This window comes from Lepidothrix coronata, unplaced genomic scaffold (assembly GCF_001604755.1).
Source record: "Lepidothrix coronata isolate B3197 unplaced genomic scaffold, Lepidothrix_coronata-1.0 Scaffold140, whole genome shotgun sequence".
In the NCBI taxonomy this organism is placed as follows: domain Eukaryota; kingdom Metazoa; phylum Chordata; class Aves; order Passeriformes; family Pipridae; genus Lepidothrix; species Lepidothrix coronata.
Genome location: NW_016690320.1, coordinates 1754706 through 1780558, shown reverse-complemented (window position 1 = coordinate 1780558; position 25853 = coordinate 1754706). Strand labels below are relative to the sequence as shown.

Sequence of the window (25853 nt, the reverse complement as noted above, 5' to 3'; positions counted from 1 at the left end):
AGAAATAACCACATTAATATATTAAATGCTCTTACAATGTTCCTTCTCTTCTCAGTAATACAGCATTTGCAGTTCTTAATAAGAAAGATGTCATCAGAGCTGTCTAAGATGACATTAAGTTTTTAAAATTTACATTTTTCCAGTACATTCACTTGCAATATGATACAAATGAAACCACTATGTCCTATCTGACCATCATATCAACTGCTTTATGAAAACTGATAAGCACTTTTACAGAATCATTACCAGAGGCACTTGGGTGACATACATCAGGCAGTTTAAGTGGATGAATTCTTTGCATTGACTCTTCTTACACAGCCTTATTTAATTTCTATAGACTACAGAATGACCTTGTCATCTTTGCTGCCCTGGAGTAAAGCTTAGCTACAGTCATGGTTGTAATGTGATATAAATAGATCCAGGGGAAATTAAACAACTGAAGGCCAAGACTCTGGGGGAATCCTAAGTGTTGTAGGTAGTTGGCTAATTCTTCAGCAGAAGCCCCCTTTCCAAAGGGGAACACCACACAGGGTCACAAAATGTGCCTTTGTGTCATTTAGACCTTGACAAATTCTTCACTTGGAAATTTTGTCCGAGTCAAGGAGGGCAGGGAAAGGCACTTTGCTTTATTTCTCCTCTCTGCGACTGGAAAGAGGTAGGACACAGAAGAGCTTTCAGAGAAGTTTCTCCTGATTAAGGTCAAACTTTTTGGAGTAATGATACAGATGAGTCTGACAGAATCTAATTATTTTTCCAAAAGTACTAGACTGGGGCAGGGGAAATGCCACTGGATAATGTAAAACTTGAGTACCAGGAGAAGCAGCAGAGGGTTATGATGCACCTCATGTTAAACAGCATAGAAGAAGCTTTCCCAGAGAGAAAGCTTCCAGTGCCTCCAAGCCTCTCAGGAATCACCAAGGAATTTATTCATTTAATTATTTATTTTAAGCAGATACTCACCGTTTCATGGCCATCCAATCACTTGGCAGCTTCTCCCATCCCCCTGTAGCCCCAAGCCCTGGGGAGCCAGCAGTGCTCCTGGGGGCTGCAGCTCCCAGCGCAGCACACAAAGCCAACAGACCAGTTTTTCCATCCCCTGAGGTGTCCATGTGAAAATGGTTATTTGCTGCGATATCATCACGACAGAGACAAAAGAGCACCTCCAACCTGTGTGCACATCTCTGCCACTGCCTGCTGCCCTCAAGGCTTCCTGTGCATTTAGAAACCCTACCTTTGCCTTGCCACCAAAGTGCCACTTTCTGAAATCCTCACTGTCACTCCATCCCTGAAGGTGGGACAGCTCCCAGACAGCAACCATAGGAGAACGAGTTTAGCAGAGTGAATTCTTGCTTTCCTCCCTCCTTCCAAGCACAGAAGGCTTGGAGGCTAACGGCGGGAACATGCTGCAATCCCCCATCACCAGTGGCATTCATTTAATTAATTGCCAGCATGATAAGAACTGAAAAGTGAAGTTCAGAAAGGGGAACTTCCAGGCAGCTTGAAGAACAGCATTCTTGTGTTACAGCATAAGAATTGATCACACTTTCTTGAGTTTCATAATCAAGAATTTGAATTTGATGTTATCCTCCCAGATAAGCTTCAAATGGGCTCTTGTGAGTCACTGCCCTTCTTGTACAGGCTCCACCTTCCTACCAGTCATAAGGTGCAAATACAGTGAGCCCTGACAGGCCAACAGTCCACTTAGCAGAGTAGTGAGCACCATGGAGGCATGGATGCATATGCACATGCTTAAAATACTCTTGGAAAAAAATTATCTGAACACGTTTAAAGGGGGTGATGAGCTTCTCTGGACGCTCATTTTAACTTTCAAGTTTTGCCAACTCCCCTCCTGCTGCACAGCGAGAAGGTTCCCCAACAAGCTCTTCCACCAGCAAAACTCACTTCAACTTCTGAACACATGTATTCTGAACCATTACAGAAACAGAACCTGTCGACTCAAGTCTCACAGTGAAAGACTTTCTGTAAGGAAAAAATTTCTAGACTAGGAGGAAGCAAAGGAAGAATTAAAAATAGAGGCAAAAATGCATGGTATGCACCCAAGGGTCTGCTCCTGTGGCAAATTCAAGTAATAATGGAATTTTACACTGGACTAGGAAATGGCCTGCTATTGAAAAATAAATGCCAAGACCTTTAACACAAACAAATGTCTGTGTGAAACTGTGGATATTTATTTTGAGAATGGCAGAACTGACTCTGATCAGATCATTTAATTCTATTTACGTGGTGACTATCATACTAAATAATCCCCTTTAAAAATATACAGAGGTAACTGGGTAGACCTACACTGAAGTAAGAGAGGTCAGCTCTCAGAAAACAAGGTAGGAACCAACAAGAGACTAAAACATGCAGCATAACATTCATATTGTTACATTTCCTGTTCAATCACTGTAATCTATTTCACACTAGCATTGCTGAGTCTGATTTACCTGTCATAATTATCCTTCCATCAAGAGTCCTGTAGACATTTGCAATCATTTATAGTAGTTATATCAATGCTATCAACAATCAAGGCAACCAACAAACAGTGCTTATAATAACAATGCTAATATTCTATTTGATTAGAGAATATTATGAATTCTCACTTTGTGATGCACTTCAATCGCCACAAAGTGAACTGTCTTATTTAAACACACAGATTTTGCACAACTGGCATTTGTACCAATGTCTGCAGAAAGTTCCTTGGACTAATGTATTGACATGCTCCAAATGTCACTAGAAGTCTATTTGCAGTTTATTAACTATGCAAAAGAACAGGGAACGGTAGAGCAGCCTTAGGTCATGACAAACTAAGACATAAGGAGGGAGTGTTTGGAAGCCATTTAAATTCACTGGCAACAGATAATGCATGAGAAACTGCTCCATCTTAGCCAAGGGGAAGCACCTAGGACTATTAGTATATTCTTCCAAATTAGGAATAACCTTTCCTTTTGACCATGTTATCCAACATAAACGAAACCAAAAATCTTAAAACACACTTTTCCCCTTCAAGTTTCACCCTTGCAGTATTCTACTAATTCCTGTAGCTCATAATGAAGACATTTATTTTAAAGAGGCTGTCAATAAATCAGTAGTTTAGTGTCCTCAGGAGAGGCAAATGGATGACAGAACATTAGTACTCGAAGCCTCTGTCCAGTTCATGAAGAATCAGTTTACCACAGTCACAAAACCCAGTGTGTGGCTTGTCTTGTTTTATCTCAAATTCTACCAGGTAGGACCGCTTCCTGATAACTAATAATTTTTACATGCATGCATAAATGCCCTAGTCCAAATTATTTAGATTACTCACAAGAAATTAAAAAAGTGCAAATCAATCCCTTTTTAATGTGTGGATATTGCTACAGTCTTCATGGGTTTATATGTTGCTTACAATTCTACCTGTTACATTCTCCACATGTGCAGCTGCTGGGGGCAGAAGAAGGTTGGTTGTGTACTGTTTTCAAAGAAATAATTTAGCATGCACAAGTTATTCAAACAGGCAGCTTGGCAATGGGCAAACACAGCAGCCAGACAGGCACTATCACTATGAGAACTTTGTTCACTGTGTGAACTTTCCAAGCTTCAGCATATTTAATCATCTTAGCAGTGGAAAATCATGACCTAATCAAATTTCCTGTGCTGCCTTTTGTAGCTGTAGCAATGAGTGCCTTTTACTGCAAACAAAAATAAGAAAACAGCAAAGAAACTTACATATGAAAACTTCCCATATTTGATATACACTTCAAATAACTCAATACATCCCATTAAAAAAAAATAAATTACTACTACTAAAGATATTTGAAAAAAATGCTCTTCAGTGGACCTAACCTACAGCAGCACAGATAATGTACATTTAAAATATATAAATTATGGCAACCAGATGATATGTTTTGGTCACCATATTTAGATACTGAGAATTATGATAAAGAATTAGCACTCAACACATCATGTGTACCATGACTGAATAGTTAACTCAAGCATATGAATTATTCCTTCTTGCAATTCAGTTAACTGTGATCATATGAAAGTTGTAATTTCCCAAACTCACTTTTCTTTCATTTTCTCCTGTCTACATGGAAAGAAAAAACAATAAAAACACATAGATAATATATATTTGAACATAAAACTGTAAAACAGTATTTTAATCTGAGGAAGATTAGTGTAGTGAGAAAATCCATATGATGTACATCACACTGTTAATAAATTTGTGTGTGTCTGAAATTACTGCTCTGTAATTCCATACTGAGGAGAGGAAAAGAAATTATTAATTTCTGTCTTAGGACACACAGACACCACATCCTTTCAACCCAATGCTCTTTTGTCTCACAGCTCTGTTAAACAGTCAGCCACTGCCAGATGCTCTGGATAGAAATGGTCACAGATGGTCAGCTGTCCAGTTAACAGAGCAGGATGCTCTCCTCAAATCTTCCCTAAAATAGTATCTCAACTGTATTCAGCAGATGAGAATATCTGAGCATGGTCAAGAGGCCATTTGACCTAGTTAAGACTGCAGGTCAATTTTGATAATTTAGTCCAGATTAATTCTCCACAATAAGTAAACTCCTCAACAGTCAGGTGATCAATGGAAGGACTCCAATGGGACTCAGCAAGTTCTGTGCCCTAATCTTTGTGCTCAGTCCTGCAAATATTTACTGGTACTCCTTAAAATTATTAACAGAATAATAACGTGCACAAGGGCTACTTGCTGCTGTGACGGAGGCTACAAATAACAGAGAAATAAGGTAGAAATACCAGAGAAAAATCTTCGGTATTTTGAATTCATCTTTCACTGTTCCTAAATCAGGCATAAATACAAAAAACTGAAAAAACCTGCATATTAAAAAGACAGGTCATTTACCAGCAGTATTTACTAACTATAAGTTCTGCATCTTGTGATAAGCAGCAGGGTGTCCTTCTTCCAAATTACACAAGATTTACAAGATCTGGTTATCTCAGTGTTGTGCAACACACGTTTTGTGAGAGGATTATTCCCTCAGCAGCCCAACTGCAGCTTGCGAAGCTTACTGCTGGGAAAAGAGATGGTCAAACTAACATTGTTGCCCTGCAGGTCTAATGATTCAAGCTCTCTAAGATGCCGCTCTCTCAAAACAGATGAGAAATATTTTATATATACTCACCTAAACCACTGACAATATATTCAAGATCACTGGCATCCAACAGAATGGGTCCATTCTCCTGCTGCCCCTCTTCCTTGTAATACAGCTTGTACCCCTGAATAGCTGCAGTGTCCTCAGAGTCCTGCTGCCACTGCACTGAAATGGTTGTGCAGTTCATGGGCTCCAAACGCAGCTCGGGAGACTTTGGTGCTGGTTTTAAAGAAATAAACATAATAGTCTTATATTCTAGAAATGACTATTTTTCATGCAAAAATCCAGGTGCCCATAAGTCCAAAGTTCCCTCAAGACTTTGATTCTAACTCATCTGTGTATTCACCTAATTATTTCTTTCTTATGATGTCTGACTCCCTATAAACTAAATCAACAAATTAATTTAGGATAAAACAGAATACTAACAGCTTTTAATTCCATATCTTAATAAATAAATTAATACATTTATAAGGTAGTTATTTTTAAAGAAAAACAATAACACCCCAAAAATAGTTACAAAATTACCTCCTGTTTTAAAGTGAGACAGAGCAAATGTGAATTCAAATTACATATTTTTCAACCTATTCATGCAAAGTTGAATGTTCTTCTGCACGACATTACTAAATAATAATGTAAACCAAAGCTCAATTTTAACAACCCAAATTAGACTTCAAATACCAAGTCAATTTGCATATTCAAAGCATTCGTGCATTTTGTTTATAATACAGACTTACATGCATCAACTCAGACCCTTTAAGTACCTGTACACACTGCTAATGTGCAATGTCCCACTTGGCAGAAATGTATTTTACACTGAAAAAAATGGTGCAGGAAGCTTTAGTTCATGTTTGCGAGCTGATCAAACGTTTTAGCTTGTAGACTCAGTTTTGAAATTAAAAAAAAAAAAAGAAAAAAAAACACAAAACCCCCAACAAGAACCACAAAAGCCATTGGTGCTCAGTGCAAAGTATGCTGAGAGTCACCTTTCACACTGGTAGCCTTGGGAGTTCGGTGCGAAGTCCACAAAGATGCCTCTCCCCAGCCAATCCTTGTCGCAGCAGTGATACGAACCAAGTACACACTGTCAGGCTTCAGGCCCTCAAGGAGATACTCATCTGAAGTCCCTGGCAGCTCCAGGACTTGGATTTTGGTCTCTGTGCTGAGGCGGAAGGACAGACGGTACAGGACGACCTGACCTCTCCTGTATTTTGCAGGAATTGGCAGCCAAGATATGAGAATATCTGTAGGACTCCTGCTCGTCAAACTGATTTCAGGTGCTCTCAAGGGAACTAAGAAGGGAAAGACAAAGTTTTTGAGCTCAGAGAAAAAAAAGATCGAAAATTCTCATCTGACATCTTGGCCTATGCTGAGGTGCCAGTAGTGTAAGAGTAAAGAATCCAGCAAGTTTTGCAGATTCTTGTTCAGGGATAACTTTACACTTCTTATACTCCTCACCTATAGCCTAAGCAACCTTTTTTCTTTAAGGCCCTCAACATTATCTTCTCTTATTGCTGCCAGCAGTAATCAGCATGTTAATGGTCTGAAAACTGCCTATCAAGGTTAGATACAGCAGCTCAAACTGAGTCAGGACAACCACCTGTACTGTCACAGACTCAGTGCATGTTTTCTTCCACCAACCATGTAATGAGGGTTGTAACTCCTGACAAAGAGACAGGCAGACAACTGGAACTGGCAATGTTCCATGCTGCCAAAGCTTAACCCTGTCAGAATTTATTAATCAGTTCTAATGCACAACACTAAACAGTTTGTTATTGCCATGATGTTCAGATTAATTAAATCACTGCACAGAAATAAGTCAGTAGGGTCTTTTAAGACATTCCAATTGTACTAAAAAGCACATAGACACAAAAAACAAATCAAAATGTTTGGGGGGGTGTATAGCAAATTTTTATTTCAAATTTTCCTACAACATCTGCAAAAAAATGGAGTGGATGTGCAGTTTGATCCACATTTCAGTCATAGAGACTAAATCCTAGGTTACTATCAAATTCTCAACATCACGAGACTTCCTAAAGGTCTAGAACAGTGATTAACATGATTTAACAAAATGTCTTTCAAAACAGAAAAATACTCCATGTGATGTACACTGTTGCTCTATCAGAATGTTTTTTGACTCTCATTCCTTTCATTAGTTGGCTGGCTTGCAGGGTGTGTGTCCAGAAGTCTCACTGGTATCGATGGAAATTTGAGATCCTCGAGAACGGTTAGCACTGGATTTCACATTTCTATTCAGTGCAAATAAAAATGTTCACCAAAACAATTTGTCTTACCATCTTCAAGGGTGTGCTGAGTCACATGATCTGACATCTGACTGGCTCCCAGAGGCATATAAGCTACAATATAGAAGGTGTAGTTGCTGGCTGGTTCCAGGTCATCAATAATGTAATGGGTTGTATCATTTCCAATGACCACTTGGTACTCCTCATTATTTAAACCTGGCATAAAACAAGGGTTAGACAATCAAAAATTCCTGAAAATCCTCAAACATCACAGTGTCTTGGCTTTAAGATCTTACAGAGTAAATGTCACTTTCTTCCCCAGCCTACTTTTATGTTTTCAACCCTACTAAGTAAAAACTCTTTCATGCACAGGAATAACTGTGTCTTGCTGTGCTGCAGGTTATGGTGTTTCAGGTTTTTGCTGAATAAGGGATGCTGAATGCAACTCTAAACCCTATTTAAAATTAATCACAACAAACTATGCCCCATGTACAGTAACACAACAAGCTCTAATAGCCTCATCATTCATACCGAGCTTCTAAATCTATTTGTTTAGAATCAGGGAGGTTTTTTCAACACCTATTTACAAAGCCTTTCTATAGCAGACTGCGAGGAATGTGAAGGCTTCAGTCCACCAAAAACAAAACAAACAACCCCCTCCCCAAAAGAAACAAACAGAAAGAATTTATTCAGCAAAAGGATCTCATTTTAGCCCTGCAATTTCTATGTACATTTGATTGACATGGGGGTTTTTTCCTCAATTTGGAGAAAGGCCAATAAGAACAGACCAGAATGAGCTTCAAAAATGTTTGGCTCCTTAGCAAGTTGTTACAAAAGAAAGAATTAAAAAAAAAAGAAAAAAATTGTCAGCAATTCACATTAAAATATGCATAGCAATGCAGGCAGCAGTCCTTGTCTTTGTTGGGCTTTATTCCTATAGAGGAAGGCTATGAAGTGGACCAAGTGTGGTGAAAGCTGCTGTGTTAACGAACAATTCACACCAAGTGCATGTCACCTTAATCAAAACTCTCTAAGAGCCAGCTCCTCCTCTTCACCACTGAATTTATAAACAAAACGAAAGGCAAATTCCACCATTAAGTTTTCCCACATTTATGAATTAACTTGATAGCATTTTAATTAGACAAGATTACGAGCATCTCACAACAGACTAGTTAATGGCTTGTTAATTAGGAATTGCAAGGCACGATTTCTGACCTGCTAAACAAGATCCTTGAGCTCAAATTAAAAGGACTTGTTCTCTCATTGAATGGATTGCTAGGCCTCATGCAGAGGCCCTAATGAAACAGCCATAATAGAGAACAAGGCTTGCCTTCCACCACAATCACTGTTCCCTTTGTGCCTTTTCTAAATCACTAACAAGGAATTAACACACTCCAACATGCACGCTCATCAGACCCTTATTCTTCTTGCTACTATGACCCCGATTTGAATGTAAAATATTCTGCTAAAAGAAACAAAAAACAAAACCACAAAACCCACACCTGTTAGTTTCTTCAACTAACTTGATTAAAACACTAACTTTTTTTTTTTTGTAATAGGAAAGAGAACGTGAACTTGTTTTTACAGTGAAACATCAGAATATTCAGGTTGTGAAATTTAATGATGAGAGATGGTATCTTTTGTAATCAAAGCACCTACCACATAGTGAAGTCTACAGAAAAAAACATAAAACTGCATATCATTCATGCATTACCCATTTTTGCTTTCTGTTTAAGAGTTTATGGAATCATAAAGCATCAGTACAACTCAGGAGACTTAGCAAGCACTGTTTTCCTTTGGCAATACTGTTTTTACTCACGCTTTCAAATGAGGTTCCTAACTAAAACAAGAGGGCAATACGTGAACATAAATGTATAAGGAAAAAAGTTACACACGAGAAGATTTGAGCAAGATAAAATCTATTTACGTCAGATATATCTGATACCATTTTTAACCTTTATTAGAGTCAGAAACAGGGTGTGAGAGTGGAGTGGGGAAAGACAAGCTGAAAGGAATAGTGAAAGCTATACATTCATACAAAACATTTACATTAATACATAATAATCCAGAGCCTTTGAAGCTCAGCACTTTTTTCTACAAAATGAGACAAAAGTGCTTTTTATGTGCTGATGCAAACTTCTGGTACTACACAATCATGTTACCAAATTAAAAATTCATGCAGATCATCTACATTTTGAATCCCATCACCGTAATTACACCTCTTAAACAGCCCTCTCCACTCTCTCTGTGTGGATTTCTTCACAAACATGAAAGGATGCATAACAGCATTACATTAAATAAAGTAAATATCACAAGACAGTCAGGAAAGATGAAAAAAAAGGGTAGTTGAGAAAGTGAGTTCAAATAAATCAGAGGTTTCTGCTTGGTTGGTTGCTTTTGTTTGAAGTTAGTTTTGTTTTTTAAACCAAGACAAGCTACAATCTCATTTCACAGAATACAACCTTTGGATAAGCAAGCAAGGAAAGCAGAGATTGCAAAACGATTTTGCAGAAGACATTCCAGAAGATACCTCCTTTCACTACTGTGCAAGAGTATTTCCTGCACAAATACACACTTCCCTGAGGACAGTTCTGCAGTTTTCTTTGAAGTTACCTGGTCTCTGCTCTCTACAATTATCCAGATAACTTATCTAGTGTGACTTTATTCATATGAGCTTTAAGAGGGGATTGCAAGCACAATACCTCAGTGACTGAAAGAGTAGGGGGTAATTTCCCACACCTCTTGTCCTCATTATCTTTTAAAACTCTTTCCTTCCTTCCTTCCTTCAGACAAAATTCTCTTGTGTCCTGAAATATCCCACTTGCAAAAGCAAAGGCAGCTATTCCTGCATCAGTATTAGAGTAATTAAGCTGTCCTTCCTGTCCTCTGCTTAGCAGATGGCAGGCTGGTATTCCACACAGAGCTGAGCATCTGCAGTCCTGTCCTTCAATAAACCACTTACTGAATAGAAATGGAAACAGAAATCACTCCTAGAAAACAGAGCTGCATGGCAGCTTACTTTAAGCACCTAACAATTTTTCAAGTAATTTATCAATAGTTTCTGCTTTTGAAAAATAGCTGTTTCCTATCACCTTAGATATATCTTAAAGGAATTACATAATACTAAGGGATTTTATAGTGTCTAGTTACTCTTTTTATTCCAGCTACTCATTCCCTTTCATACAGGAATTTGTATATCATTTCAGAGACTGGGATAAACCATTCATGGCTATTCAGCACATTTTAGTGTTTGATTATACTTTTCTCATTACAGAAGACCAAAGGTGAAAGGAGAGTGGATTTTACCACTCGGCCAATATTCATTCTAAGAGACGGTAGGTAAGACAAAGTATCAACTATTCTACTCCAAAATACATGAAAGCTGGTAAAGTCACAAGAATTTGGGGACCTAGACAAAAGAGAAGTCTGTGGTGAAAAGTTCAGCTCTGTAAGCCTCCAAGACCCTGCTGTAAGCTTGTTCTTCCCTGCCAAGCACACACAGAAGAGATTGGTCTGCTGAGGACAGAGGGAAGCCCAGATAGCAGTATGGAGGCCCCAGTTTTTAAAGTCCACTTCTAACTTCAGAATCTGCTCACTGGAGCCATCAGACAAGGGTGAGTTGGAAGAACACTCAGTCCCACAAAATGAGATGATGGGGCAAAGACATTTTTCCCCAGGCATGACTGTTGGTTACAATACACAAGTATGTGCTGCCGTGCTCTGACGCAGCCCTGGATACAAACCATTCAAATCTGATAGTCTTTGCAAGGACATTCGAGTTCTTCTTGTCACATACAAATCATTAGATAGTATTTAAATCCCGCTGCTTACCTTCTGCTTTCATGTAATGCACCGAGTATGCAATCACTTTGTCTGAGTTATACAGCGGCCTCTCCCACGCCAGCAGGATTGCTGAGCTTGACATGGTTTCAGCATGGACGTTGTAAGGTGCACTGGGCCTGTCTTCTGACATAACTACAGTGAGTCTGGCCCTTGAGAGAATAGATCCCTGGCTATTCTCAGCCATGCACTGGTAAATGGCATCGTCTTCAGGAATGATCTGGTTAATCACCAATTTACTGGATCCAAAAGGAAGAAAAAGGTAGGAAAAAAAGCTCACATCTTGGATAAACTTAGCTCAACAACAGGTAAGTTTGCCTCTGCTTCCTAAGTTTAGGGCCACAAACTCTTCTATCAGAAATGGATGCCCAGCTGTGAAATTTAGCAGCTTGAAGTGTTCCTCAAAACCAGCTGTGTTTCTGTTTATGCCTGCAAAGCCAGGCATAGCGAAAACCAACCTGCACATCTATTCCCTCCCTGCAAAACGCAGAACCTTAAACTGCTCACTCTACAGAAGTAGTAGCAATATTCTGCTACACTCTGTATATCTAAAGTAACTTTGTGGTGAAACTCTTCAGTTCATCCTGCCCACCCACCCTGCCTGGTATTGCAATAATCACATAAGCTTTACTGATTTTAGGGGTTGACTAATCTGCATTCCTTCTACCAAGGAAATGCCCCTGACTCCATTTAATGTCTGATTTCAGGTTTACTTGAGTTGTATCTTGATTGGCTACATATAGTTACTGGAATTTCATCTTTTGGTAGCGCAGCTCTCATACAGCAATTACAGTCTTACCTGTTGTACATTTTTATTCTACCATTGGAGTGTATTCTCCTTCCATTCTTTAACCACGAAATTTTAGGGGCAGGATTTCCTTCTGCCTGGCAAGCAAAACGGGCAGTACCAGCTCTAGGCCTTGTTAAGCTTTCCGGCCATTCCACGAATGAAGGTGGAGCTACAGATAAGTAACAAGGAGAAAAAATAATTTTAAAATATTGAGCCCCAAAAATGCAAGGACAGCCATAATAATAATTAATTTTCTACACACAAACCTCTCTCCTCAGGCCTCTCAAATAAACATACACCCATGCAAAAAGCACCTTCCTTATAAACAAAGCACATTTGTTTAAGGCTACAGACTATCTGCACAGATAGTGATATTTCTACACATTTTTATTTATGCATTTATCCATAGAAACAAATCAAACTTCAGCCTATGACATACTGTTCTTGAAGTATAGATATATATCACATATTTCTACTTGACTGCAGGATCCTTTTCTGTGTTGAAAGCCTGTCTTCCCAGAGCAAACATTGCACCTGGGTATCTCCAAGTGCCAGTTCATGACTCAGACGCCGAGTATCTGACACTTCTCATCTAAGTCAACAGACAGAAGAAGGCAGCCACAGTTCTGCGATCTGTTTAACCTCTGCAGTCTTTCCTTGCGTGATGTTTCAGATAAAAAGTGAGCCCAGTATACAGCAGAGCTCAAAAACACAGACACAGGATGTTAAAACACACTGATAATCAAGGCAGCTTACCCAGCACGGTGAGAGTTGCCATTGCTACCGTGAAGTTCCGAGTGCCTGGAATGGTGGCCCGACAGATGTACACACCTGCATGCTGCCCCTTCACATCAGAGATCATGAGGTTCCCGTTGCCAAGGACACGGGTATTGAACACATCAATGGACTTATGGTCTGTTTGGGAAAGCAGCAGAAGTGGGTCACAAGGCTGTTCAACGTATCTAAACACCTTCACTATATAGGGTTGTCTAGGCAGTAATAGCATAGGTTAGAGTTTAAAAGTCAAAAGATGTAAAGGAAATCACAGATGAACTTTCAGAGGTTTTGATTTTGCATTTACTTTTCTCTTCACTCCAGTTATCTGACCATTCAGATGGTTGGGCCTCACCACATCATAAGTGGTTTATATCTGAAATTTACCATCACAGCTAAAAAACTAATACCTTTTCCAATTAGACTCCTCAATTGCCTTGCACTATGATTCAGTTCATCACTACCAACATCCACATCATCTTTACAAACAGTGATCATCCATTTCTGAATTATGCTGTGGATAAAAATCAGTATGTTTGATTACAATGTATTTTCTTCTATTTTCACAGCAAATGCTCTATGACTATTAGGGAAACTTTTTTCTTACTTCTTTGTCTATAAGAGCCACTGAATCAAACAGGAAAGATACATTTATTTCTCACACTTTTAGAAATAAAAATGGAGGAAAACTTTTCATGATTTGTTTCTACACATACAGTCCTGACTTTTTGCATTTAGGTACATGCCAGAATAAAAACAAGGTAGTTTTCATGAAAAAAATACAATGCACTGCTGAATGTTATTATTCTTACTGCATCCCTCTTCTCCCCTTCTTCCCCTTCCAGACTATTCTGGGTTTGTCTACACCTACTCATAGTCCAAATGGTCCATTAACACAAGGTCCAAACCACATTCACATAGTGCTTAAGAGTGGGAGAAACATTTACAGGACTGTTTCACAGGATGCAACCACCCCAACCTGCCCTAACTCACCACTGATCCTACTCCAGTCACAGATCCCTGGAGGTCACCATCCTCCCTGTCACTGTGCCCACCCTGGCTGGGTCAGTGAGGGACTGGCAGTAGAAACAGAGTCTAAAGGCTCAGAAAACCTCGGGGCTTCTTAAAAGCAGCACGGAAGCATGGAACTAAAAGTGTTTCACTTATCCTACCCTAACCTACTACATGAAGCCTCAGAACAGTAACCTAGTTGCTCAATCCTTTCTTTCCACTTTTACTTCCTCTCCACGGGCTGAAGGTTGCATGCTGTAGTTTTGAGACCCACCTAATCGGCTCCATGAGATGATTGGCTTTGGATTCCCTGTGGCTACACACTCCAGTATGACAGTTTGATGAAGAGATGCTGTAATGTTTTGAGGACCAGCTATTATGGATGGCTTGTGAAAAGGCTTCAAGTCAGAGGCTTTGCAGGAGGGGAAAAAAAGAAAAAGAAGTGAGAACAATTTAAAAAATTTCAATTAAATATGAAATAAAACATATTTTTTTAAGGATGCTGAAAGTTAAATTTAAACCAAAGCCTTATTCAGTAATTGTGGAAACCTACACTGAACAATATTTTAGCCACAAGATAAAAGGAGGCAAAATTATTATTTGGACAAGTGGTTCAGAGAACACTTACAGCTCTTTCAAGCACCTTAAGAGTTTTTGCTACAACATAAAAAAGAACATGATGACATCCAAAGACCCTCAGGTGGTGAGTACCTGGGATAACACTCAGCACTGCCTCGGTGCTTTTACGTCTGTTGGCTGTTGTTGTGGCAACACATCGGTAATTCCCAGCATCCCTCTGTTCCACACCATAGATCTGAAGAACTCCTGTAGGCAGAGCCGTTATCCTGGCATAGAAACCAAAAACAGAAATGCAGATCAACGTTCAGCCAGTGAACATCATCATGGAATTAACTGCTTGATTTACAAACAGTCATTGCTACACTGACCTGGGAACAGCAGCCTGCAGGCTCAGAAACATTCCCGATCCATGACTCACCCCCCTGCATTTCTGAAGTACAGGCGAAATTCCCCCCAGCACCAAGATGAGAGCAGAGGAATTTACTTTCAAGAAGCAAATTTTTCTCACCCTCAGAAGGAACCATTCCAGCCTTCTTTAGCCAGCTACTACATTCTTATTATTCAGACTGGTTGATTTTTTACAGCGGGCTCTGATGTAGGGGCATAACTAGTGTATGGTTCCCAGAAACCCATCTATGGTTTCAATTTTTATTTTCTCTTTTCACCTTGCTTTGCACGGCAGGTATCTTAGACATGTTCAACCAAAGTTACATGTCAAAAAGGATGGGAGTCACTTCAAGGAATACAAAGTGGACAGGGAATCTAGCAGGGAGCAGGTTGTATGCTCCAAATCAATCAGCTCAAGAAAGTCCTCCAGCACAGAATTTCCCTGGAATCAACTGTTTTAACTCAGTTTTCTGCACATATAATTCTTTATTGTTCCTCTAAAGAAAAATAGGTTCAGCATCAATTCTTTAGTGAAAGCAATCCTGCTAGTTCAAAGCACCCCCAAAGCCAAAGTTCACCTATTCCATTCCCCACTGCAATTCCCATTCCTGAGGATGCAAATTTCATACAAAATTTACCAGTAAGAATTCAAAGGTGACTGATTACTGTGTAAACAATAGCAGGTGACTCTAGTCTGCACTCACAGCAACTATTCAAAATTAATTAGCAACACAATTATTACCAGCTATTTTAATAGTTGACATACTATATACATGGAAACTTGCTTATGTAGTGGCACTGCCAGTATTCAGATTTTCTTCTCGTAGTAGGGTCAAAATGATAGCAAAAAATAAATTACACTGTAAAACCTCCAACTCTCCATACCTGTCCATGACTAAAGGTAAAGTTGTTCGATTCACTTCCCATGTCACAGTGGCAGGAGGGTTTGCTGTTATTTTACAGGCAAATCGAGCTACTCCACCCTCTTGGACCTCAGTTGAAAGTGGCTGGACTTCAAATGCAGAAATGGCTAAAAATAAGAGAACATAAAAGTTAATGGGCTGAAGTGAGAACAAATTCCCGATTAAATCAAACTCCAGTTCACAGATCAACTTATAAAAACACCCAGAAATACTTCAATAGCCCTTTTTTTTCCTGTATGCAAAAAAAGGTGGATCTAAGTACCTTGTCAACTTTGGTCAATAGCATGTTTTCATTGGTTGAAGGCTTACTTAAAATAACTTTGCTTTAAGCTAAAGCATAAAAAAATGAAATAGAATTAAGCATATAAATTGACTGGCATGCAGCTGGAAACAGTATCAATTATCAAACTAACAAAGTTCAAGTCAATTCAACTAGTTTGGGACTGGCCCTGTTACGCTTAAAAAAAAAATAAAAATTGACTGCAATAGAAAATTTCTGAAACAACATTTGGTTCCTGACAGTCAGATTTCAGTCCCTTAACAATACTCGCTTTAGTAAAAGCATCTGCAGAGTTGTACAAGTTCATGTGTGGTAAGAAAAAGAAATCAAAACCCCATAAAGGTCTCAAAATAAGCTTAAATATGCAAAAACACTTTTATCCCAACAGCCCGAGCAGTCACCACGCAGATGCCTGATGCACAGAGCAGCAATGTGATTTTGAGCATTTACAACTTAAGGAGTTCACAAAATCGAGCCAACTGAAGTGGCAGATCAATAAATAACCTCCAGCCAACAGACAGCTAGGAAAGCCATCAGTAGTTGAATTTCTTTACTCAAAAAATAAAAGCCAAAGGGAAAGGAATACAAAACCCCCTAATTAATTGCTTATTTACTGCCACTTACAACATAGCTAATGGAAAGCACAACTCTTCAGAAGGAACTCCTTCTGGATAACAACACAAGTAATTTCACAGACATTTCTACCCCCTGTAACTGCAGAGGGAACAATGTCTGTAAACTCAGTGGTAGTTATTTGTTTTTTTTTTCTATAAATCAGATTTTAAATAAATTTCAACTCCTGTATAAATTATACAGACACATGATTTCAATAAACCAACACTGTTACCCATCTCTTAATATTCAAGCTTTGTATTTAAATAATTTCTCTATTTTACTTGTTTAAAATCAATACCATTTTTTCATTCTATTTACTCTAACACGTTCTCAATAATGCCCTTCTGCATGATGACACAGCCAGTACTGATGCACACCAGGCTCCTCCCTGCCATTTTCACACTCCTGTACAGCATCCATAGATTAGTACTGGAGTGTGAAGGAAATGCAAACTCATCTGGTTGCTCTCCTCTCCACATGCAAATTAACTCCTAACATGGGCCTAACTACATAACTTAAAGATTCCTGTTACTGGTATGCCTATTTCACTTCTCAGGTCTGAATAAATCTGCTTTTTGCATTCCTGGAGTTGCACCAGCACTGCAGGAATGAGTGTCCCCAGTCATACCAGCAGAGTGAAAGTGTTGCAGCTTTGTGAACAGACCTCCCAAAGACTGTGATTAACAAGACAACAGAACCACCTAGTACAGTAAAATCACCTGAAGGCAGTTGGAGCCACGTGGTGCAAACAACCTGACCACTGGAAACCAGGTCTGGCACCTCAAATGTGGTTCACACACCCAGAATGAAAGCAGAGATGCTCCTGGTACTCATTTTATGACCAACCCCGTGATTTTGGCAGCAGGTGTCCACAACCCCACACACACTGTTCACCTTCACCACAGACAGAACTGGCCTCTCTCACCTCAGAATTTAACCCAGTTCCCCACCTTCCACTATTTGTTCTTTCTTTCCCTTTTGGGCAGTATCAAATTCAAGAATAAGCACATTAAAAACCCCCACAACTTGCATAAAGATGTCACAATAGAAGTCTTACATTTAAAGCCTGTTGGGGGAAACACAAAAGCAGTTCTCCCTTTAAACAGATTTTCTTTTGAGAGCAAAAGGAATTATCAGAACTAAAAAAGAGACATAAGAGGTCCTTGCCTACCTGCAAAAGCTCAGCTTCACAGAACAGACTCAGTACAAGTCAAATGACCTGCACGTACACCAGGTTGTTCCCATGACTCTAAACCTTCTGCATTTGTTTTATGCTGAATTTGTTGCAATCCAACTCTCTTGTAGTCTTCCACCACAGAAGAGAGGCGGAGGGAAAAAAAAAAGGAGGAGGAAAAAAGGGCATCCAGGCTTGTCTGTCTTAACCCCTGCCCTCCTTCTCTGTTTTAATTGCTCCCTACACAGATAATATGTGTTCACCTGGAGTTAAAATAGAATTTCCCTAGTGCTGTTCTTAACAGATTTTCTAGCAGAAAATACAGTGCTTTGCATTCTTCATTTATTTACTGAAGGTATGATGCAGCAACCTAGACAAGTCTGCTCACATTTCAAAATAAAGTCTCTAGGAATGTAATAAAGGCACAGATTATAAGAACAACCCAAACCAGCGCAAAATGAGTTTCAGAGCCATCCTGTAGCACAGCTGCACCACCACTGGCATAAAAAGGGATCATTTCAACAAGACAGAAAGGTAATCACACAGTCTTACTGAAGCAAAGCTCCTACACACCTTTAGAAGTTTCATCTCCATTGGAACCAAAAAAATAGCATCCAGAATTTCCTTATATTGATATGATTATTTAAAGGGACAGAGTGAGACAACAAAACCACAATATTTAGTTTTCAGTTATGTATATACAAAGAGTGATTTATTTCCATGTGTCCGGTACATTACAGCTGAAGATTAAAGACAGAAGTGAGACTCTCAAGAACAACAAAGAAAACTGAGGGCAATTAGTATTTCACAGAACACAAAATGTAATCATGATAGCAGGCAAGAACAGGTTCAGCTACAGAATTTAGAAAGTCCCGTGAAAGTTGTTAATTGAAGCTGATATGTAATGAACATTTTTCCACCTCAGCAGGAACAATGTATTTCCTCTGAAAATTCATCTTTAAAGACAGCAAAAGTCAGAACTACTAAGAACTGCATAAAATATTCAGAAAAACTTATTAATGTCACTAAACACAGTTTTAGAAACAAAAAATCCCCACTTACCTCTCATCTAAATTTATACACTGTCTATCAGTTTAGCTCAATACTTGCTCCTTCTGTATCTTGTTTCTTTATGCAAAACTCTGGTTTCTTCTTAATTCTGACTTTATTTGTTCCAGTAAAATCTGTTTTTACAAGTCTATTGCTGTCTCGTGAAACCTGACCTCTTTGTAACAGGCTTGTTTTCATGGCAAGTGCTGATTCCAGCTCAGAACCCCAAGAACTAGTCATTAAAACAGTGCTGTTAAGAGGCCAGAGCTCTATAAAATGGATAAGAAACAAAATCTCAAGAGACATACGTTGTTCCCAAAAACAACCCTGCAAAACACAATAAATGTAAGTGCCTTTTTATTTGAGTTTTCCTCCCCTCTTCTGCAGTCTATTTAATCATTTTGTTCCCAGATTTATAACCAAAAGAAAACGATTCAATGATACACTGAGAAGCTGATGCTGCCATCCTTTTTAACCTGCAAGATACCAAATGCTGCCTACAGAACCAGAAAACAATATTTACAAACTGTATCTATTTTATAAATTCCTGCAATGTATGTGATGGGAAAGTGTGTTTGTATAGTTACTTTTGAGTATGAATATCTTTGCAGGACAGAACTGTGTGGTTTATGGCATCAGTGTTATCTATGCAGAGAGAAATCAGATTTCAGTTCTGGTAGGAGTTCCCTTGTTTACCATTGAGAAAAATATCCACAGGTTCAAAACCCAAATGATTACTTGCTGTGATTAAACACTGATTAAGTGTTAGAGAACCACTGCTGATGACTCCTGCACCATATACCATATACTGGGACTGAACACTATCCTGCATGCCTGCAAAAACTTCCTCTGTACCTAAACAGGTTTACACAGATTTAAGGTACAAAAAAGTAAAGCTTAATTCCTCACACCTTTTGCTTGTTTGTTTAAATGCAGCAGCAGTCCTCCACTCACTTTAATTCTTAAAAAGAAGAAACACAACACACTCCCATTTCATTCACTCCTGAAATGAAGTCCTGAAGTTTGCTGCAACACAAATCTGGTGACTTGTTCCCTTACACTCTGCACTTTCTACTCACACACTTCATGTCATTCAGTGATTTTCTGAATGAGCTTTCTTAAAAGGCAAAAGAAAGTCCGACAAGCTACATGTTTATTACTGTTCCATCACAGCTGACACTAGCCCAAGACTGTACTACAACTGTAAAATAAAGAAAGGATGGAAGATAAAACCCCTGAACTGAAACAGTAGCACAGTTTTCAACGAACCAGAATGCAGCAAATATTGAGAAACTCAGCAGCACACGACAGTGACCACTTAATGTTTCTCAAGAGATAATGGCCACTCAAGGGGATGAACTGCTCAGCTGGAAAGAACAAAAGTGCATAATGCCATTTGTAGAAGGTATGTGTTAATGCTATTGAGAATTTCACAATAGCCCTAACCCTTCAGGTGGAAACCAAGAATCTTTCCGTTAAACTCTGAGGTGAAGAGGTTTCACTTGAGAAGAATAAACTTGTATATTAAAGAAAATGTCTAGCAGTTTTTCCAAAAAAATGGATTTCAGGGCAGCACATGACAACTTTTCCTTCTTGATCTAATTTTTGTGATGCTCTCTCTCTGAAACAGTTTTGGTGCCAAAGCCAATTTGCAAATATTTTATTGGAGTTTTGTGCAATTTCTCAGTTCTTGCAGGAGCAAGGCTTAAATCAGATTATAAAAGAAGTTGTGCCATGCCTTTTGGCTATATAGACACACATTTCCAATTATTTTTACTCAAATGGCACACTTCGGTCTGGACCTGGATTGGGAATAACCTTTATATGAGTATACACTGACAGATCCAGACCCATCACTATTCCCCTCATTTCTGAACAAGGACTCGGAGTACACAGAGCTGGAGCTGTCATCAAGTGGTCTGATGGGTGAATCTCTCCTGAGTTTCCCAGCTGATGTTAGTAAAATTCTGCTTAGTACATGCAGTTCAGAGGTGAATGTCACACTAATAGAGCAATATGGGTAAAGATTTTCATAACTCTGAGTGAAAAGGCATTACTGTGAAAGGGCATTCTGTATGTGTTACCACAAGCACAGTTATTGTTTTTACACTCGCCCTTAAAAGTTTTATCAAGTGTTGTTTGACCTAGAATTACTACTTCTAAAATGTGAGGCATAAAAATGTGAGATTTCAGAAGAAAACAGAACCTCACCTGTAAGGAAAGATTAAAAGAGCTGGGACCTGATTAGGTCCAGGAAAAGAAACTGAAGAGAGAAGTGACGGTCGTACAAATAGACAAAGAAGATATTAGAGAGAACAGGGGGTGATTACAGTCATTAATCAGTAAGAACAGAAAAAGCAGGAAGAGGTTTTAGCTCCAGCTCGGTAAGATCAGGTGAGGTTGCTAAATGGAAATGTGTTGGCATGGAGTAGGCAAACAAGGGAGGCATCTGCATCTGCAAAGACTTTATCTCACTCATTGTCTGCACAGACCTTTTCCTCCTCTAATGGCTATTATTTAAGGCAAACAACTGAGTTTGAGATGGAAGGGAGTTCCATCTGTAAGAGGAAGTGATATCATCCAGAACACATTTGGCCCTTTCAGGCACAAAGGAAAAGTGTCAGTTCATGATGACTGTAATAAAAGACTGTAATTCAAACACCATACTGGTAATGGCAATCCTGTAAATTGCCAGAGATTTAACTCTTCTGATAAATTGGAAATGTAGCTTTTTTTTGCTAAAGTCAGCTGATATTTTTAATTTCTGCCGGAATGGTTGGAAAAATAACCTTAACTAAAACATGCTTTTTCTAGAACCTTGCATTTTAAAGAGATATTCTGGAATTGCATATTTTTGTGCTACTATTGCTTAAAACTTTACTTTCATATACTCAGTTTTAATCAAGAACCATAGATAAATACAGTGCTGAAAGCCTGACACTTAAACTTAATTGGAAGAAAATCAGACAGTTTTTTTTCCCCAAAAAAATCAGAAGCATCACAAAGTAAACAAATAAAACATACAGGCTGCTGACTTCACCGCCAAGATGTTAAGAACTCAATGAAAATTGTGGAGAGCGCTGTATCAGGTGCTTAACTTATTGCACTAGAATTTTTAAAGTGTCTTTTTCTTTCTCTGTATTAACCCCTGGTAGTAAAGGCTACCACACATTGACATGTTAATGAGCTGCGATAGCCTAAAAAAAAGCAACTGATAGCAGTAAAACAGCTGAACAACCATCCTCTCCTTCTCCTCAAAGTATAAAAACAGGGAGGGGACTGTGGTGTTCATAAAATCATCCCAGGCCTTTTCTCAGACACAACTCGAGGCTCTCAAGATGTTGGTCCTTCTCACTTGCACGCTGAGGAACACCTGTAGTACAAAAGGGAGGAGAATAATGTCCAGTGCTGTTCCAGCTCCTCATGCTGCACACCCCAGAGCCCTTGCAGGAGAGAAGAGCAGAATACTGCACATTACCCTTATCTAATACACAAGCGAGTCTTAATTACAGGCTGAATCTCTAACCCCAGAACCCACAGATTTTAATGTCCTTGAACTAACGTGGGCCCAACCACACTTTCACTCCCAGAAAGACCTGTAACTCCCAACTGCCTTTCCTTACATTTCAAACAAGCTTTTCCAGACAATTGCACTTCCAAAGACAGCACACATTTTAAAGGATTATTGAACCAGTTCACCACAATTTTAAAACCCATACACGTGTGTGTGTGTGTATATGGTGTAACTGCAACAGTCAAGAGAAACCACAATCTTTAAGCCATCCCACTTCACCTCACTGATACCTTGGGAAAAGCTTTGCTAGAATGGCACCTTGCACCCTCTAATCCCAAATTAAGCTAAATCCTTTTAATGTGCAACAAGGAGATTGCTGCTATTAATCCCTGGATTTTAATGAGGTACTAACACTAAACTGTTAGACACGACTTTAAAAATCAGTATTCGCTTGAATTGCCTGGAAATGTGGCCATCCCTGTTAAAGGGCATTCATTTTACCTTTCTGTTTTGTTTCCCAGCTTCATATTTTAGCTTTAATTCCTGTCTTTCCTTTGTTCTATTAAACTGGTTACTAAAAGCTCACTCTTAGAAAGAAGACAGGATACAGACCTAAGATTACATGACAGAAACACACCAGTTTGCTGTTAGAATGACATCCAATTTTCCAATACAAAAAAGAAAATAGTTTTCCTGGAAAACCTGAAGATTGCACTTAAAAAGGCAGGGCAGGGGAACAACACCTAATTCAGATATTATGTAACAGAAGATAAATATCTGAAGGAAGAAAGAAAGAAAAACAAGAGAGATGGAATCTAACAGCAGTGTTAAATACAGAAAAGGACTCCTCAAACCACAGTATCCTGTCAGTTTAAAAGCCCTTATAGCCAGGTGTAGAGTTTTTATTACAAACATTGCCACAAAGCAGTGCTTGGTTGTCACATAAATTAGTCTTTTTACGCTAATTTTACATTATACAGAAATATTTCAGTGCTGTTCAGGCTCTTTGTTAATATTTTTCTCCAGAAACCTGTGAATATGAAGGTCAGTAGCTAGCAGAGAGCATTTCACAAGAAAAAAAGCCCATGTATTTACAGAACAACTACTGTGCTGGCAGGATGAAAATTCTACAGAAAAATCTAAGTGCACATTTAGCTCTAAATATATTCTGCCAATGCCTCAGAAAAATCAGGAGGTTTTCCTCAAGAAGAGTTTTGAAAAACACCTCTATAGTCACTCCAAGTGGTAGTGAAACGTCCACAAAAGAAATGTTTATGCCTTGACTTACTGAAATCAAATCTGAGGAAGAAAATCCTTCCCTTTAGCAGCAAAGCAAAAGGCTTGAGTTTAAATTTATCAAAAATTTTTCCATAAAAAATTCTAGTTCAAGACAAAAATGTAAATTTGGGTATGGTAACAAGTCATGTTTCATTTAGTCTACACCAAAATGAAAAATAGTCACAGAAATAATAATAATGGTAATGACTTTTTTTATAAAGTCTCTCTCTAGATTGTTCAGCAACAGAGAACAAACACCTGCTATGATTACTGGAAAGAGCATTTATCCTATCACTATGTTTTTTGTGAAACAGATTACACTGTGTATTTTCACAGATATTTGTTCGGTTAAACATGTTCACAGGATAAATGTAATACACCAATTTTCTCTTCCTAAAATGAAAAGATAAAAGAAATGTTCCTCTATGACTTTACCACTATGAAGAAATTCTTAGATTGTGACAGTATGAACACCATAGCAGCAGTTTTGAAGATGATAGTTCAGAATTGCTTTGAAAAAGGAGCCCAGACTCAGACTGTTACAATTAAATAACGGGGAGGTTAAACGAGACTGAAACTGCCACATTGATTTGACACTATTATCAATAATTGATATGGGACCCCTTTTAATCTCTCTATCCCACGGATTTTTCTTCACCATTTGCCATGCTGAATCTCCTGGCAGGCATTTTAACATTCTAAGGAAGGTGGATCAGAGTTACAGTTTGTACAGAACAAAATCATATTCAACAGTGACAGTTCTGACACTCTGGAAATCCCTGCAGAGTGGGAAACTACAGAGCTGCAGTTTTATGAGCCACTACCTTAGCACTACACTTGGGTTCCTCTGGCTTTTTTTTTTCCCAAGCTAAAGGACAGATTTCATCAAAGCACGACGACATTTTGGGAGCTCCTGGCACAGCTTATTGGCAAACATGCATTTCAGAGTCACAAATCTGGAGAGTTTGAAAGCCAGACATCCAAGGCTGCTGACTCATATTTCTTCATTTTTTGCAACCTGTTGACCAGTAGGAGTGTTAGTCTTGATAAGCTTTGAATCAAGGCCTTACCTTAGAGAGGAAGAGACCCTTAATTGAGAAAATACTGTGCCTTCCCAATTTTCTAGATGATGTGTGCATTACACCAGAACTCAGGCATGTATTGCTTTGTTGAGATCAGAAGAAGGAATGAAAAAAGATTGGAATGAGAGTCATTCCAGTTTGGTTTACTAATCTTTACCCCAAAAAATTCTTATATGAGTGCCAAGTATACCAACACTTAGCTGAAACACAAACCTAAACAATAAAAAAAAGTAAATCCAAAAGGTGCAAATATTGCAAAAAACAAATAAGATTAGAAATCCCATTTCTGCACTGTGAAAGACACAAGCTCAGAGAATGAGCCAGGTTTGGCCATGAAATTTGACGTTGCCTGTAGACAAAACTGGTCCTTCACACCATGTGCTCCTCACGTTTCAGTTCACAGAACAGTACTGGCAGTTGTAGCTGAGGAACAAATCTTTCTGAGGCATTAGCCTGCAAAACCCTTTCAAAATCACATTCTGAATTTTGGAGGGACCAGCAAATGCTCTCTGGACATGGGGGTAATTACAGAAAGCTTTCACTGATAAATACCAAGAAGATCCCAGATGAGGTAATGAGTGAGGATTTGGGCCATCTGCCCTTTCTGCTATTCTCAATTCATTACTTCTGCTCTGGACAAATCTCCTTCAGGGCCCTGATGCTCAGCTGAAGGGTGAGCTCCTTTGCAGAGCTTACTGCAGTTTACCTCCAACATACTGCCAGGCAACTCCACCTGGGAACTGTTCTGCTAAAACTTATCATCACCTTATTGCAAAAACATGTACTCCTGGCCTACCATACATTTAGTTCTGCCACGAAATTAAATAATGAGAAGGAAATGCAATAAAGAAGGTAATGGAAAAATTAAGAAACAATGGTATGTTCTAATTTTCCATTCCTCCCTCATATTCTTGCCAGCTTGCTGGCAGATCTCTGAGAAGTGCAATGTTTGGACAATGATTTCCAAACTAAGATGCAGATCAGCAGGAATTACTCTCCAATCTCTGATAAGAAGGGAGAAAAGAAAATAAGTCATTAGCCTCAAATCCCATACTGACAAAATACAATGCAAAACTATTTCTTTGTGCATTAAAATCTTTGCGTAGCAATCACCATAATTGCCTTTCCTCCACCCAAAAAAAGGCATTTGCCCATTCACAAACTAGCCACTACTTTTCTGGTGCTGAAGAATGCTGTAATCTAAAGGCAAT

The 25853-nt window shown here is 38.8% G+C and overlaps 1 protein-coding gene across 1 annotated transcript in view; it reads right to left on the bottom strand.

The window, feature by feature from the left end:
* Positions 1–25853, bottom strand: part of PRTG (protogenin) — a 78408-nt gene that overhangs the window by 31765 nt on the left and 20790 nt on the right. The window contains 9 exon segments of the mRNA XM_017827453.1: positions 5136–5324; positions 6089–6394; positions 7397–7561; positions 11177–11424; positions 11985–12144; positions 12732–12890; positions 14035–14172; positions 14472–14605; positions 15612–15756. Of these exon segments, the coding sequence (XP_017682942.1) occupies positions 5136–5324; positions 6089–6394; positions 7397–7561; positions 11177–11424; positions 11985–12144; positions 12732–12890; positions 14035–14172; positions 14472–14605; positions 15612–15756 (1644 nt within the window).